The following is an 18,345-nucleotide window of genomic DNA, read 5'->3' as shown; positions in this document are numbered from 1 at the left end:
ATAAACAATAGAAACACCTTCCAACATCTTGAATTACAAAGTATTGCTATTCCATTGGACTCGCCATATTGATATAACCACCACCGTCCTTCCAATCCTCCACGTAGGAGACGAGCCGTACAAAGTGGCTCCGAGCAAGGGCGGCTGCGGACGACGACTTAGACACTACCGTCAGAGGACGCCCCTAGCCGTCCCTTATGCGCCGAACGGACGACGACTTAGGACACTTCTATCAGAGGAAGCCCTTAACCGTCCCTAATGCGCCGAAGAGAGCCACCTCGGAGTTTTAGTTGGCATGCCGTGCGTTGTACGGCCCGGCCCGGCGGTCGCCCGAAGGTCGACATTAATTCCGTTTGGCTCAACATCGGGTCTTACCGCACGGTGACCCCAACATAACCGTTCAGTCGCTCCTAACGACGGCTGTTCAAGTATTAATAAAGCACTTTCTCTACGAAATCAAAGAAAAAGGTACACACCCCAATATAAGAAAATTGGACGGAGATAAGCATAACAAACCACGGATTTATTTGCCGCATAGATAAATTTTATTATATTATTAAAAACATTAAATCCACTTTATAAAAACAATACCAGGTTTTTAGTATTTTAACAGCATATATCTAGTTTCCTTTGTTTAATAATTTTAGAATAATAGTTTGCAGAAGCTCGTGGCGTGCGCTCGCGCATGGGATCCGTGAAATTAACTTCGTACAGCCCGAATTTTGATCTGGAAATAAAATTAAACATAATTATTATAAAATACTGTCTAAAATATTAGTATTATATTCTTGTTGTTTTGATTGATTTCGAGTGTTGGTAATGCGCCTGCCCAGAAACAGTTACATGCCACAATAATTAATCACAAAGCAGTATGATCATTGACGTATATTCTATAGACACGAATGTCCATATAAAATATTTGTTCAAAATCTGAACCAAAATGACAACCACAAGCTGTCAATATAGACCATTCTAAAGTCAGTTTGAGTGGAGTGCAGTTCAATTCAGATGAACACAGTCAATGTTCGGAACGCCAAATCTAGTACATACTACATGTATATGTATGATCCTACTTTTGAATGAATAAAACAAGTGAATTGTAACCGAGATCTTAGTTCTCATTAAAAATATTATGTAGATAATATTTTTACATAAGTGGGCTTTTGTCACCCAGGGCGAACATCAAATTTGCCACCCCCAGTCGGCAAGCGAGTACAAAAAAGGGTTTCCAACAAATCAATAACACCGCCTAGCGCTCTTCCTCTAGCAACACTATTGGACATACTGCGACAAATTACAAAAAGACTTGCCTTCATAGATGTTATTTATCTAAGGACGGAGCATTGCCATGATAACAAGTCTGTTTCTCAGCTTTGTTTATCTGACAGCTTGCTATTTGTTCAGCTTTGTTTATCTGACAGCCAACTAGGTTCAAGTTGTATCTCAATATTAGCCAATCACAACGGCCCTATGTCTACGCACTGCGAAGGCTGCCATGCCGTCAGCACCGAGAAACAGACTTGTTATCACAGCTAAACTTAGATAAACCCTTATGAATAATGGGATTATTTTACACATTTAAACACCACCATTGACAACTCTGCCACTACTTTACGCGTTAGTTTATTTATAATTTCGATTTAAATTTCTTTTACCCCGTATATCATATTCAATTTTTTACAGTAGAAAGTTCATAGTTATTAAAACATTCTTACGTGTATCCGTCTAACCACTCGAAGTTGTCCATAAGTGACCAATGCGTATACCCTGACACATTAATATGGTCCACCTTCATTGCCAGAAGTAGCTGAAAATCCAATAAAATTAAATTAAGAAAAATAATTTGAACTCAATATCTAAATAAAACTATATTACGGATTTTATCGCGATATTTATGTTATTATTTTCTCCTATTGAAAGCATTACTCTACCAATGTTAGGCGTGTGTATTTGTGTGTTTTTGTTCTTGGCAACAAGTTAACAATTCTGTGCTGTTAAATGATACAAAAATTATATCAAAATACCTGCTCCAAATGGTTTCTTATGAAGTCGATCCGCTCTTGGTCATTTAACTCGCTCCCTGAAGAAGAGAATCCGTTCTCAGTTAACATCATCTCATGGTCTCCATACGTGTCCTTCAACCAGCCAAGTATCCTGCGCAGTCCTTTGGGATAGATCTGGAATCACACATAGCATCACACCTTTCTAATTTCAGGGGTAGATAACACCTATATTTTACCAGCTATATTTATTTTTAAGCGACGATAGCGTAGTTGGGTTTGGAACGGTCTGCCAAGACGAATGTCCGCAGGTTCAAATCCCAAGGGCACACGCCTCTGACTTTTCTAAAAAATCATGTGTGTATTCTTTGTGAATTTATCGTTCGCTTTAACGGTGAAGGAAACCATCGTGAGGAAACCTGCACATCCGAGAAGTTCTCTATAGGAATTTCGAAGGTGTGTGAAGTCTACCAATCCGCACTAGGCCAGCGTGGTGGACTAAGGCCTAATCCCTCTCAGTAGTAGAGGAGGCCCCTGCTCAGCAGTGGGCAAGTATATAATACAGGGCTGATATTATTATTATTATATTTATTTTTGGTATCGGACCCCGCAGTCAATACCAGAGGAAACCCGCGAATGAGATACTGGAATCCCCCTATAGGATAAGGCTAGGAATTGTTCGCGAGCCCTTATAGGCCTCAATGTGAATTGACAACTATGAGGTATACACATGGAACTGTGTGCCTAGGGCCGTAACAAATGTCCCCCGTGCATGAGCGTGCATTCGGTGTGGAGACTGAGGGCACAACAATTGCCTCGGGAGGGAATGTATACCAGCTATATTAGGTCCTGTAGGAGTGAGCATATTTCTATTACCTGAACATTTGGAGATTCTATGCTAATGCTGAGAATCAGAGACCTGGAGATAGAATCTTCCTAAATCTCAACGTGGTCGCGATACCTCATACGCGTAATTACATAAGTACGCGTATGAGATATGACATACATACATACGCTCAGTGACATCACTGAGGTAGTATTTGAAAATATTTGTTCATCAGTTATAAAGCTACACTGTTGATATACGTCTACCTTAGTGATTCCTAACCTTACAGTATTGTTACCCCTGTGGAAAACTAATTTATATTTAGCGACGTAAAGGTAGACACCGCTGTAGAGGAACTGATGGATGCGCTCCTCTATGGAAGGGGAAGATTTCCAGTCAGGCAGATGTTGCTTGTGACCGGCCGCGGCCCCTCCGACGGTTCCTATCCGGAAGTGGTTATATGCAACGCGTCGCTCAAATTGTGTAAGCGTAATCCAGGATCGTCTGTCGCCATCTAGCGTGATTGCTGTGTGTTATCACTACAGTTGTGTCAGCATCGATCAACTGGCAGTTCCGGCGATGTTGACGAGATGGCGGTGTATGCATTGATTGTACCGCCATATATACCACCTTCAAAATGTTATCAAAACAAACATTACATACAAAATATCTTCATTAATCATAAAGCACAACCGCCTTACAATTTTATCGTCAGCTTTGTTTTTTTATTTCATGATCCTATAATTAGGTTCTTTGTTACCCCTGTGAAATAGCTGATATACCCACGTAGGGGTAATTACCCCCAGAAACCCAGCGTATACATCATTAATGGATCTTCTTCTTACTCTATATAAACAGACACCAGTTCTAGATTATCACATATGACAAATTTCGTTCTGGAAATGATGTTGCAAATGTACAAACGGTTTTACCGGAATATTTTTGCAGTAAATGATTACTCACAGACATTAGCGTCGAATAACCGTACGTAGCAGTTGGAGGCGACTCCATGACCGCGTTCAGATCCGGTATTCCAGAGACAAAGAGGTCGTTAACCACCTCGCCCTCTCGCGCCGGACGAATTAACTTAGTGGTGTAATAATTTACTGCTATAAAGTCAAAGGTCCCTGAAAATGGAAAAATCTGGGTCAGTGTTAAAGTATTTTATTTTTTTTTTAATTTTGTATTCATTGAATTTAAAATACAAATGTATATAGGCGGACTTAATGCTAAAGCTTGGTTTCCCAGTCAACCTTAGAGTGGTGCAGAGATAAATAAGGTAGGTTCATTTTTCTCGTATATTTGTGCAGCCATGGCAAAGTGACCCCACTTCACCTGATGATAAGTGGAGTAAGGTCAAGATAGAATGTCGACTGATTACCCCTCGCCAGTTGAAACAAATATGCCGGCCTGTTTCAGTGTGGCCGGGATACGAAGTATGCCTAAACTGCCATAAATTAAGTTTAATGATGATTGATTACGACAATGATTTAATGATAAGTTAAGGTAGCAAGAAGCTACCTTTTACTGCAAGGATTTTATCGAGACAGTTAATGAATCCCTCAGAGATCAATTAGGTGTGCAGGACTATTATATTGCACAAGTATGTGCGCAATACACAGGTGCACTCTCTGTTCTCTCACTTGCATAGTCCGGTGAGACGGCAATCCGACATGAGAGAGCTCAAGCACAGGACCAATGGCTTTAAGTGCTTTCTACGGCACGGGGGTATAACACCATGGATTAATCCAGTCACAATAATTTTTGGCCCGACTCGGGATTCGAACCCAAGACCTAATCACGGTAGTCGTAGTCATACCTACAGCGTACGCACTACGCCACCAAGTCAATCAAGATACCTAAATATCTGATTACAAAACGGTAAGACTAAGTCCTTCAATATTACCTCTGACCAATGTTTTTTCATATTCCGTAAAGACAGGCAGCCGGGAACGAGGGTAGCCCTGCTTGGCAGAATATTCTGCCATGTACTTCTCCAGGGATGATGGCCAGCCTCCTTCTTCTGAATAAATGGCATGGGCGTACCTTCCGTTCTGGAGGAAATTATAATATGGAATCACCATCGATAAGTTCTAGTTTGTAGGTAACCAATGTGGGTTTCGTTTGGAAGTATTTTTTTATATATCCTTCGAGCTTGTTATATAAGTAAATCGGGTGCAATTTTACTTTTGCTTCTAGTCCTCTAAGCTTTGTGTTATCTGTTTACCTGCTAAGGTGGACTTCTAGACTAACTTAATATCTTGCGAATGAAATAAAAAATCACAAGAAACTAAAAATATGCAATTACATTGTTTATGTATATGTGTTTGTTACTGAGGCATTGATTCCAAACAAATATTTAATGTGTGTAAACATAAAGATAGATCGGAAAGAAGATTACATTACTTATGCTACACCTCTATTTTCTATAAACAATATCAATCGCTTTTTTAGATCTATCGCGAAGGTTTACCAATCAGAACAAAGTGTTTTTGACATGCTTACAAATGAGTTATTTTGATTGGTCATTCACGGAATCGGATTGAAGATTGAGATTAGGATCGCTTATTGAAAATGGCTGTTATTCATTCCTTATTAAGTGAACCGTAAATAATTCCATTATATTTTAGTGATTTTTCCTTTTCTTTTTTTTTAAGTTTTTTTGTGTTATAAAACACATCTGACTGAACCCAATGCGTAGTCGCAAAGGATACATTACAGAAAGGGTACCCGACACTACTTAAATGATTTATTAATATGCATAAATGCGGTATGGAAATTTTATATAAATTACACAAGGGAAGCCGTCAGGAATTGAATTGTATGGACCCTTCACCACTGCATCCTAGATATACAAATGACTCTATACTTTGTGTACTTACTATATATTGCATTGCCAATTCGTTCAATGCTTCGTCGGCTTTTGTTTTTGGCTCGAACCATATCATGTGATTTGAAATTGACACTTTTCCTGCAAGTAAAATGGATAATATATTGTTACAATAAAAATATTGTGAGGGTATTTGTGACTCTCTTTTGCTATAAAATCACTGAGCGTTTGACAGATCGGGTCACATGTTAGACTGTTAGGTCGTTTTTTCGCTCCTTTCGCGTTTCCATAATCGCTGATGTCCCCAAAACATCTTCTCTCAGTGGCCGTCCTGAGCCGAGGTCGTGACCCTCTAGAGGGTCGCCCTCAGCATGGTCACTTAAGGGCTCGCAGTGCCTAAAGCACGCACCCGCAAGACCGCTGTGTTTGTATAAGCCGGCCCTTGCCAGGCTAACAAACGTAAGTCAGGATCTTATATATATTATATCACAGATCGGGGCAGTTGTTCGTGGACAGTCGTAGCGAATCATTGGCGAAAGTATTTCTGTAGCCAGCGATAGTTATATTAATTTTTTTAATAACTCGCCTCAATTTCTAACCATATATAAATTTTTGTACCGATAGTATGCAACTTAGAATCCATGTAAAATCTATTAAAATATACTCTTTAATTGTTTTTTGAGAATTTTTTTCTTCCTGAATTTCCCTATTAAGTTTTAGGGCACCGTACCTCAAAAGGAACCTTGTAGTATCATTTTGTTGCCCCTCTGTCTGCCTGTCAAAACAGCTAGGCCATTGTTTCCTAAAGTGGTCCAGGTGGACCCTCAAGAATCCACCGGAGACTTGACGGAGTCTACATTAGCATGACCAAAAAATTGAGGTTCACAATTCGATAGCCAGATACCGTTGATCCAAAGGAAACTTATCTGGCAGAGGGTCCACCTTCGCCGCTTATAGACAGTTCAATTTATTCTATGAAGTAATGGGCTTCACTTATCGATGTTCATGTTGTCAAAAGTTCGATAACCTTCCAGTTAGTAATATTGTAATGACTAATGCAACCTATAAAAATACTTGTATTTTTCCTCAAATTTATATTTATAACTCTCAAATAAAATCAACCATAAAACAATTTTTTCAATTTGTTTTGTAACTGTTACGACATTTTTAAGAATTGTAAATAAATATTATCTTTTAAATCTAAATAATAACCAGTGAATAGTGATGTAGCCACGCCTATCGAAACTACTACGATTCTATTGGTCGAGGACGCATTAGGTAGCTGGAATTTAGCCAGTTTGTTCTTCCATAGATAATACAAACATGTATTGTGTGGACCGCTATACCACAACTATTAAACGTATATCTATCCGTATTAAGCAGTGGGTATGTCTAGTTTAAAAACGTGGTGCCAACATGAGGCTGTTTGACCGAGCTTCCTTTGCCAGCCTATTTAAAACTGACTATGGTATTGGCTTGTTAACATAATGAACAAGAGGCCCAAATAAACAAATTAAAGGATGACACCAAGACAAAAATTATAATTGTCAATGTTTTTTATTTATTTTATCATAAAAACAAAATTTTCTTCTTCATTAGGACCAAGTATACCTTTATTTTAATTTTGTTATTTTTTATCATATTCACCCACGCTTTTTATTCCCGAAAGGGTGAGTAGAGGTGTAACTAGTGCATTAAATTTCGTCATAACGTATATTCTGTCCCCTTTGACAGGAGGCAAGCCTATCGCGGGACCGAGCACGAATTATTTACGCAAACCGGGGATCGCACCCGAGACCTCAGCACAGCATTAGTACGGCAACACAACTACGTCATCCATGAGTCAGTATCTTTATCTTCCGTGAAAATATTATTATTTTTAACAACAACAATTTAGAAAAATTAATTACAAAGTAAATCGTTTACATCATGATTGACAGTTTAAGGATTTATCATTGTAAGAACAATTTATTTATCCTTAAACCGGTGGTATGACATCACCTTCCTTTGCCAATCAAAAAAAAAGATACACAAATACAAATATTTTAAAAATAGAATGCATACCATCATACAAATGTCGGAACTCTTTGTCATAAATCCTCCATGCTTTAGCGTGGCCTAGGAGAACATTCTTCGTGCAAACGAATACTCCTGAATAAGGCTCTTTGATTCCTGGAGCGGTATACCCCGCGGCGTAGGCAGCATCGCATACCACGATAGGTTCGTTTATGGTTATCCAGGTTTTGACTCGGTCTCCGTAGAGATCGAAGACAATGCGAGCGTAGTTCGCGAACCAATCTGCTGTCAAAGGGTTAGTCCATCCACCTGCAGAAAATAAAGAAGGTATAATTTTGATTAAAGTAGTCACCATTAAGCTCTGTCTACGTAGAGTAAACAGTGCAGTCAATGTGCTTGAACTAAGAGCTCCAAGCAGTGCCGGATTTATATTTTTTATGAGTGTAGGCCACTTTATTTCCGCCGCCCCATGTAGATAGGTTTATGTATGTATGTAGGTTTCTAAAATACGTAATAATATTCCATTTGTTTGTATTTTGGAACGCACTAAAGTTTAATAAACGAATGATTAATTAAATCGAGTGAGCGTCCTGTGAAATCTGCCGCCCGCGGGCCGCGGCTTATACGGCCTATTTACAAATGCAGGACTGGCTCCAAGTACTCACCAGTTTAGTAGATTTAATTCAGCAATCTAACAAATCTGTTTACATTGGTACAATCAGTACTCTACTGTATTACTACACTATTTAATGTACCCGTGTACAACAGGCTTTAATCCTATTAATTTGGTAGATACTGCGCTTGCGCGTTTGCGTGAATAAACACGTCGGTCGTCATGACAACGCAATGCTCACGTCTCAACGAAGACAAAACGTATAGCATAATGTTTCAAGTACAAAACACGCTTCTACTAAATGAAGATGTACTTATTGCAGTTGAATAACGGGATGAGCATGCCACTCGCCTGATCGTCAGTGATACGACCGCCTATAAACACCACACAGAACTGGATTACAAAATACTAAGTACTGTGCTCGTAACCTAAGACAAAATATAGATCTCATCATCATCATTTCAGCCGGGAATCGTCCACTGCTGGACATAGGCCTCCCTCATTGAGCGCCACAGGGACCGGTTCTGGGCCGCCCTCATCCATCGGACTCTGGCGACCCTCACCAGGTCCGTTCATCTCGTGGGGAGCCTACGCTGCGTCTCCCGGTTCGAGGTCGCCACTCCAGAACTTTTCCTAGAACTCATAATGCCTAGTACTACATGCCCACTGCTGCTTGGCGGTAGAAATAGACATCGCGGTGATACCTACGAGTTACCAGACTTACCTAACTGCTGCAGGATATCTGGCAGGTCCCAGTGGTACAGCGTCACAACCGGTTCAATTCCACGCTCCAGGAGGCCATTTATCAAATTATTGTAGTACTCAGCGCCATCTTTGCTCACATAGTAATCGTAACCTTTCGGCAGTAAGCGAGGCCAGGATATAGAGAATCTAGAAAGAAAATACACACTTGAGATAGGGTGTGGTAGAAACCCTCTCAACCTGGAAGAACCCTTGCTCAACAGTCCCAAAATGACCCCACTGCATCTGATGGTATGTGGAGAGGGGCGGTCGACACAATTATACCGGCCTGTTGGAACTGGATATATACACACTGATCCCATAACGCGACACACTTACGTGGGTCACTATGGTGGGTTTGAACACCTTATGTACGGTAGTCGCTATCCATGTATTAAAAACTTTGTAATTTTTCTATATACGTATACATCCAATGAAGGCTGACTGTAGCTGTTGGGCTGTACCTGTGGTAAACGTCCCTATCCTTGAGGTTAAAATGCCTCCTTAGATCATGATTTTGTCACCCGCATTGCTATGAAGGTAAGTAGACAATTAACATTTCCAACTCCTCCCTACTCAGCTATTTTTCTATTTAATTAATTACGTTGCGGGATAATGACAGATTAGTTTTCCCTGAGGCTCGCCGAGCTTCACTGCTCGGTGTCATAATGCATGCCACTGCTGATACTGGCTTACAGGAATTGTAGTGGTGGGTGTGAGGGCTGGAAAGTCTCTGTACCTGTAGTAGTCCAGGCCCATCTCAGCCGCCATTTCTACGTCCCGCTGCCACAGGTTGTACGAATCGCACGCGACATCTCCCGTGCTGTTATCTACGGTCACTCTCGGTACTCTATGAGTGAAGTTGTCCCAAATACTAACACTTTTATCTGAAATCATATTAATATCGGCTTTGTATCGGCTGCGAGATGGTTAAGAATATAAGGTCAAATTTAGATCCAAATTGATGATCTTTTATTGTTTTTGTTGAAGTAACATTACCATTAATTACATTAAATACTAATAGATTAGTATAAACTGTGTTTTAAAATTAATTATATACATTAAGATTTTTATTGTACTGGAATTTGTAGGTGGTGCAGTCAGCCACAAAAGTAGCTCAAAAATTCAAAACTTCGAACAAATGTAAGTTTCAAATTTAATTTATGTCGTCACGTCTTTTTCTCTTTTATTGTGATAAATATTCATTATCACAATAAGACATAAAATATACTTAAATTGATATTAGAATACGTACATCATGTATTATAATAGTTATTGTTGTAATATATCTTCTAGCTTATACTTAATGACAATGGCGATACTATAAGAGATTGTAGTTTTATTGATATAACAGCAAGATACCGTCCATTAGAGCTGAATAAACTAATAAATATATAATATGCATAATAAATAGATTAAATTATATTAATATAATCTCGAAAGAAATGTTATAATACATATATATTTTAATGCTTATCTATAAAAATCTTACACGTGAAAATATATAAACTTATACAACATACACTCTGTTCAGGTGTGAGATTACACGTAATACTGATTATCACTACATAGTATAAAACAAAGTCGCTATCTCTGTGCCTATGTCCCTTTGTACGCTTAAATCTTTAAAACTACGCAACGGATTTTGATGCGGTTTTTTTTTAATAGAGAGTGATTCAAGAGATTTTATATGTATAATAACATCCATTAAATAGTGGAGAAATACAGTTATTTTGTTATGTTATACCCGTGCGAAGCCAGAGCGGGCCGGTATGTTTTTATATACAACGCTCACAGTTTTTCTGTAGTGTATTTAGTATCAGCATTGCACCCGTGCGAAGCCGGGGCGGGTCGCTAGTTATTCAATATACCAGTGGAGAAAGGTGAAATTTTCCGAAAAGGAACATGACACAACATATAGGTACTAATATGTATAAATGCGGCCTACAAATCGTTCTAATGATAATTAGATTCTACATAAAGGGATACCTTTTATGTATTAATGACTTTTTATCCCGGCAATAGACAAAGGGCGTGTCCTTTATAAATTACTAGCTTTAGCACGCGGCTTCGCACGCGTGAAGAAATTTTCCGTTTTTTTTTCTGTCTTACTTGAAATGTGTCGGTTTATTATGACCAAAGTACACAAAATCATTATAAATTGTAGCCTATGCGATATTCTGATGTATAAACAATATTACTGTTAAGTTTCATGCAAATCGGTTCAGTAGTTTCTTCGTGAAAGAGGAACAAACATCCATCCTCACAAACTTTCGCATTTATAATATTAGTAGGATAGCACATAGAAAAGACTTACCGCTAACATTCCAAGCCCCTTCTATCTGATAAGCTGCAGTGGATGCGCCCAGTTTGAAACATGATGGGAATGTTGGGTCGATGGGACACGAGCTCGCTGAAGCTGTGGCACTGAACAACAAATTCTGTGATAGTAACTAATCTAATTTTTCATAAAGAAATATGGTCATAAATTATTATATGTATATATCACCCACATAAAATATTGAACAAATTAACCCCCTTATTTATAGACGTTTTTTATCTAAGGACGGAGCATTGCTGTGATAAGAAGTCTGTTTCTTAGTGCAGACGGCATGGCAGCTTTCGCAGTGCGTAGACATAGGGCCGTTGTGATTGGCTAATATTGAGATACAACTTGAACCTAGCTGGCTGTCAGATGAACAAAGCCGAACAAACAGCAAGCTGTCAGATAAAAAAAGCTGAGAAACAGACTTATTATCACAGCAATGCTCCGTCCTTAGATAAATAACGTCTATGAATTAGGGGTAAAAATTTAAACCGCTTTTATAATTATGTTTTGGCAAATTTTTGCACTACAAAAACAAAGAGGATGAACTATATTTTACACCAAGCAAAAAAATGCAATTAAATTTAACCTATATCGATGATTTGAAGACTTGATTTGTGGCTGACTGTACCTACTTATTATTTAAGCATATTCGAAAGATGGTATGTATATAAGTAGTATAAGGTGCGTTGCGTAAAATCAGAGGCTTTTTCAGCGCATTAAACACAAATATTTTTTTTAAACATAAATTCTATAGAAGTTATTTTAAATAATCATTAACTTGGCTATTTATTATTAAATATACAAAAAACAAATCCTTAAAAACAGCAGCTAATGACTAACTGTGACTGACCTTACATTTATATTTTTTTGAAGGCGCCACGCAGACTGCCAATTTGTTCCTCGATAATAATACGAAAGCCACTCAACAAACTGTCTATATTTTAATTTTTATACAATAATGGAACTACTGATCATCTTCATTATCAGCCACAGGATGTCCACTGCTGAACATGGGCCTCTCCCAAAGATTTCCAGATCGATCCGTAAGCGGCCCGCATCCAGCGACACCCTACGACTTTTATGAGGTCTTCTGTTCACCTCGTGGGTAGACGTCCGACGCTGCGCTTGCCAGTTCGTGGCCTCTACTTCATAATCTTCTTGTCCCATCAGCCATCAGTTCTGTGAGCTCTGTGCCCTCGCCCTCTGCCACTTCAACTCGCTAATCCGATGGGCTATGTCGGTGACTTTCGTTCTACCGAGCTCATTTCTGATCCGATCACTATATCCTATTGCTTTAAATATTTGCTACATAAATCCACAGTTGCTTAACGCAAATCTAACAATTACTTAACCCTTAACTATGGACGTCATTTTTTTGTCACACTACCACGGACGCGCGGTCTCTCGGACCGCTATGTTCTGAGTTAAAATAAAACTTAAATATAAATTTTATTTTTACGCTATTATATTCATTATTTTCTAGGCATATTAAAATGAAATAATTTAGAAGCTTTTAATCAATCTTTATTTTTTCTCACCTAATCAAATCATATTAACAGTTAAAGGCACTATTTGGCATAAATTTACTTGAGATCAGTTTTAGGGCTGAAAACTTAAATGAATTAATCTTTTTAAAAAAAATTACCGTGTTTTCTATAAATCTAAGGCTTATTCTAACATAAAATCAAATAAACGTTTTCTTAAATTCAAACATAAAAATTTTCACAATGATCCAATATGTATCAAATTATTGGCAGTTTTTACACAAGGGTTTGGAACACTGTAACTGTATGACCTGTTTAGAACTTATGCAATTAAAATTGGACTTTCTCTTTAGTTTTGGGGGACAAAGACGACATGTTTTGCGCTTTGACGAGTCAGTATCCTAACTAGGGGGTTCGTCTAGAGCAGAGGTTCCCAGATTTATATATCTCATAGACCCCTTTCAAAATTTTGTTGGTTTCGGTGGACCTTTTTATTTTTTTAGTTTTCGCAGAGAATGTGCATTACAACTACCACCCAGGAATCGCGGGGGGCTATGTTGGGCTCATTGTGCCTTTCACGACCCCTATCAATATTATCTGCCTATATTGATAGGTGACGTCAAGCCAACATTTTAGTACTGTACTAGCAAACCAGATAAATTTTCGCGGATCCTCGCTTGGGGCTGATACTTCTTATAATATTATCGTCTATGCTAGAGACATTGGTATTATCTTCATAGTCACTTATATGTTTTCGGATAAAATAAGTTTCTGGTAAAAGCAATCCTCGATAGTTTCCTCATTATCAGACTGGTGCGACTCTAAAAGTAGATCATAAATATGTTGCAGCTGTGACCTTGGCGTTTATTTTGACATAGATGCACTTTCATTAATATTTATTAACATTTTTAATGAAAATAACGCAAAAAACACAATCGGCGAAAAAATTTGTATAGGAAACATGGACGTGCGGTCTAAAGTTTAAAGACAAATAACTGGCCTTATAGTCGCCGACACTATCTCCCATTTTAACACACGTTACGCGACTAAAACTGAAGCTACTGAGCGCCTTATACACGGAGAGCAAGTGGAAATTTTCAAACTGCGAGCGGCCTGTGAGACCGCGCGTCCACAGTTAAAGGTTAATACCAGGGGTCGCATACCGGTATCCCGGATTTCGAAAATACCGGAATACCGGACCAAATTAAGAACTTCAAAATACCGGTATTGATTTTACAAAAACCGGGATTTTCGGTATTTTCGGTATTTTATAAAAATAAAATTCAGTACAAAATGTGTGTATAATTATTAATTTCTCGCGTTTTAAATCGCAAAAATTTACGCTGCTTACAATTTCATTCATTCGTATAGGCGTATATTCTATAAAGAGCGAGCAAAATACATGGCTTATGGCTATATTGCTACTTTTGTTTTGTTCTAGGCATAGCGGTGTTAACTGTTAATTGTTATTTTTATTAGAAATATTTTTTGTTCTTCAAAGTCTATCCTCATTACTCAAAGACGTTATTCATCTAAGGGCTGAGCATTGCTGTGATAACAAGTCTGTTTCTCAGTGCTGACGGCATGGCAGCCTTCGCAGTGCGTAGACGTAGGGCCGTTGTGATTGGCTAATATTGTGATACAACTTGAATCTAGTTGGCTGTCAGATTAACAAAGCTGAACAAACAGCAAGCTGTCAGATAAAGAAAGCTGAAAAACATAACAGGGGGAATAGATGTAAAATACAACCTGTTTAAAAGCCTTGAGCTGCCTACAATAAAGGCCTGGTATTTCATGGCAATTTCACGAGGTTTACCGAAAGGCCGAAATTGTCCTTATTTATCCTATCTACAGCTGCGGACACACAATCGACTTGCTCCTGAGAATAAATTTGCAAATCATCAGCATACAGCTGGTACGCACATTGAAGATTTTGTGTTATGAGGTTTATGAAGATAGAGAACAATAATGGGGAGAGTATGCCGCCTTGAGGGACGCCACGGTCTATATCGCGCCAGCTAGACGAAGAATCGTCTAGGCGCACCAACTGTTGGCGTCCCTGAAGATATGACGAGAACCAATTCAGTGCCGTGGGCGAGCTCATAAGGTGGGAGAGGTTTGCAAGAAGTATGTCGTGACTGACTATATTGAAGGCGTTGGAGAAATCAACCGAAGCCAAAACAACGACTTTGGAATCCTTCATGCCCGCCCTAATAACGCCAGTCATTTTGAGGAGTGCAGTAATAGTGCTATGGCCAGGCCTGAAGCCAGACTGGAGTGGGCACAGTAGGTTGTTTCGGTGCATATGCTCAGACAGTTGCTTGTGAGGACAGACCTCGAGCGCTTTCGAGAGAAAAGGAAGAATGGATATGGGACGGAAATGCTTAGCAAGTGATGGGTTAGGGGATTTTTGGGAAGAGGGATAGCAATAGCTCTCCGCCACAAAGACGGAAAGATACCAGTGCTGGGAGACGTTAATGATATGGGACATGATTGGTAGAATGATGACGATGATGACGACTGATGTTGTCACAGCCAGTGGCACTAGATTTAATGGACAGGATAACTTTTCTAGTTTCACCCAATGGCACAGAAGAAAAATGAAAAGTATTAATGTTAGGCCTGGATAGACCCGCTAAGAAATCCATGGTACGACGCCTAGCTTTGGTGATCAATCATGGTAACAGATGTGAAATTTTTATTAATGTCATCCAAACCAATAGTCGCACCGTGGAGATCTATGTTTTTAACTTTGCCAATACCCAGAGTTCCAAGAAATCTCCAGATACTGACGAGGAAGAAGAAATATTACTGAGAATTTGTCGGTGTTTAGCATTACGTACCATCTGGTTAAACCGATTCCTTGCAGCCTTAAAAAGGCACCAGTTCTCCTCCGAACGATAACTTCTGTACTGGCGAAGAGCCCGATCCCTTCGTCTCATCGCCATCCTAACCCCATGTGTAATCCATGGTGCAGGAGGACGTTTTAATTTAATTTTCTTTAAATATCAATATAATCGTCAACAGAGGTGGCTGCCAATAGGTGATCCCAGTTAAAGTTAGCAGCGTCTCCTTTCAGCTTATCCGCATCAATGCGACCAAAACTACGCAAGTGCAATATCTTAAAGGGAATTTGGGAGGTTTTAGGGCGTAAGACATGTAGATGAGATCATGGTGAGAGAAGCCAGGAACGGAAATTGACCGTGGGAGAAAATAGGGGAAGGAGCAGAGGTGAGGATAATGTCAAGCCAAGTGTCGTGACCATCCATATTATGGTGGGTGGCAGGCAGTGGTAGGACATGCAGTTTATCAGAATCAAGGACAGTAAGGAGTTTACGAGATCGCGAAGAGTAGCTGGCAAGTAGATCAGTATTTAAATCACCCATGATTATGTGATGAGCATATTCTGATCTTAAAGTTTCCAGACTGGAGAAGTAATCAAGAGATCGGGGACAGTAAATAACACCTAGAAAGGTTTTCACTCTCTTGACCCAAACTTCAAGAAACAGAAATCTCGCATAAGCAGAATAAGAAGCAGAGGAAGATATTACAGTATTATATTTCAGGTCGCTACGTAAATATATAGCGATTTCGCCCCCTCTCCTGTCAACTCGATCATTTCTAATCAAAATGAAACCAGGGAGGGGGTAAAGGGTAGAAGGAAGGTGAGGTTTGAGCCAGCTCTCAGAAATCAGAACGGCATGAACGTTGGCTTACGAAAATAATCTCTTTTCATTCAGCCTTTAACTAATTACTAAGCTGTCATTAAAATTTGACATTTAATTACTAACTTAAATGTAAGTATATTTCCTATTTTTCTAATATTTCTTCAAATACCGGAAATACCGAAAATACCGGTTTTGAAAAATGGTCCGGTATTGCGACCCCTAGTTAATACTGTTTCATAAATGTAAGGTATAAAAACTACAACTCGATTTTTTAAAGCTAACTCAGTCTGCTACGGTTTATAAGTATATAAAATTAATTTACCTTAAAACCAGAAGCCCGAAGAACAGCATGATGGTAACTAAAATAATTGGAAATTGGTTTAAATACTAATGTTTAAATCCGTGTTGTGGTCAAAGTGTTTTAGTCATTAATACAAAAGTCCAGAGAAATATATTTGTTACTAAATTTGTGGATAAATTTCTAATAAATTATAACGCTTTTAGATATAATAAATAATCATTTAGAAATAATTAAATACAACAATAATTTAATTGTTTACTAAGCGCTGCTCTTCGTTTCGCTCGCGTGAGACATTTTGAACAATTAAATATCATTCTGAACTCTTCTAGGTTACAGGAATCATTTATTCTTATTTAAAATTAGTTACCCTTCCCGGCTTCATCTCGGTAGCAGAACATATGCTTACATTTTTTTTCTGCCTTAGTATGTATCTCGGCGCGTTTCATCGTTCGGCTTGTATAGTAACAGTGGAAGACCGCGTGTGGCACGTCGATGTGAGACCAATTGAATTTATTTTGTCGCGCGCGTTTTCATTTCCTGATAACTCTTAGGAATTAATTGGAATTGAATAATGCAAAAGGCAATTATAATATACATGAAATGATTAAGTTTATTTACGTATTTAAATAGATACGGATTAGCATTGTATTCGTCTAAATAGCTTCCATTACCACCATCAAAATATCACATATAAAACATTATATCCATAAAAGATAGACGCGTACGGCATGGTACGCATACTTCAGTCAATGGTAGGTGGAATAGGGTGGGATGGACGCCAGTGTGGTGTTGACCTCATGCTGCCGTTGACGCTGAGGGCGTCGTTCGGTGCGCGAAGTTCCCCCCATATTTAGGAGGCGGTCCACAAGGCGGCACCGCGCAGGGGCGGCTGCGGACGAAGACTTAGACCTGCTGTCCGAGGAAGCCCGCAGTCGTCCCTTATGCGCTGAAGAGGGTCAACGCGGACTTTTAGTTGCTAGGCCGGTGCGTAACGACTTAGATTAGGTTTTGGTTAGGAACTCGGCCCGACCGCCGCCCGATGGTCCCGGGCCGCTTTAATTGTCGGTCGTAAGGCAACGGTTACCCCAACATAACCGCTCAGTCGCCCTTTGTGAAGGCTGGGCGGTAGTAATAAGAGAGTTTCTCCGCGAAAACAAAAAAAAAGTGGAATAGGGTCCTGATAGTGTCATCTGATGAGAGATGGCCCTTCGCCAGTCGATACAAACTTAGGGATATATATTAGTAATAAGATTAACTGCAGCATGGATTGAGCCTCGTAAATCAGCGGTGAAATTCTTATGATCGGTGCTGATAAATATTGATTAGGTAAGTGCAAAATATTAGTTTATGCTCTGATAATAAAAGGTGTTTGAAACTGTGTAAATCATTTAAAATAAAAATGTTACGACACAATATACAATTAGAATACGATAACGCAGTCGTAGCTGACGGAAAACAGATTTCAAGCGACTTTTAAATAAAAAAAAACTTTTCTTCGCAAAAATTTTATTGAGGCTTTTTGATGTTTTATTATGTA

At 39.0% G+C, this 18,345-nt stretch overlaps 1 protein-coding gene across 1 annotated transcript; it reads right to left on the bottom strand.

Moving 5' to 3' along the window:
- Nucleotides 1-522: 522 nt before the first annotated feature.
- On the bottom strand, nt 523-17,299 carry LOC115444575 (myrosinase 1). The gene is made up of 12 exons (XM_030170402.2): nt 17,215-17,299; nt 16,830-16,866; nt 11,344-11,453; nt 9,766-9,913; nt 9,010-9,176; nt 7,721-7,981; nt 5,709-5,797; nt 4,733-4,880; nt 3,790-3,953; nt 2,025-2,177; nt 1,716-1,807; nt 523-727 (listed from the first exon to the last, which is right to left on the bottom strand). Exons 1-12 carry the CDS (start codon nt 17,252-17,254, stop codon nt 607-609), a joined length of 1,530 nt encoding a protein of 509 aa, XP_030026262.2. The 5' UTR covers nt 17,255-17,299; the 3' UTR covers nt 523-606.
- Between the last annotated feature and the right edge of the window lie 1,046 nt (nt 17,300-18,345).

This window comes from Manduca sexta, chromosome 4 (genome assembly GCF_014839805.1).
Source record: "Manduca sexta isolate Smith_Timp_Sample1 chromosome 4, JHU_Msex_v1.0, whole genome shotgun sequence".
In the NCBI taxonomy this organism is placed as follows: domain Eukaryota; kingdom Metazoa; phylum Arthropoda; class Insecta; order Lepidoptera; family Sphingidae; genus Manduca; species Manduca sexta.
The sequence above is the reverse complement of the archived record's forward strand: the minus strand, read 5'-3'. Positions and strand labels throughout refer to the sequence as shown.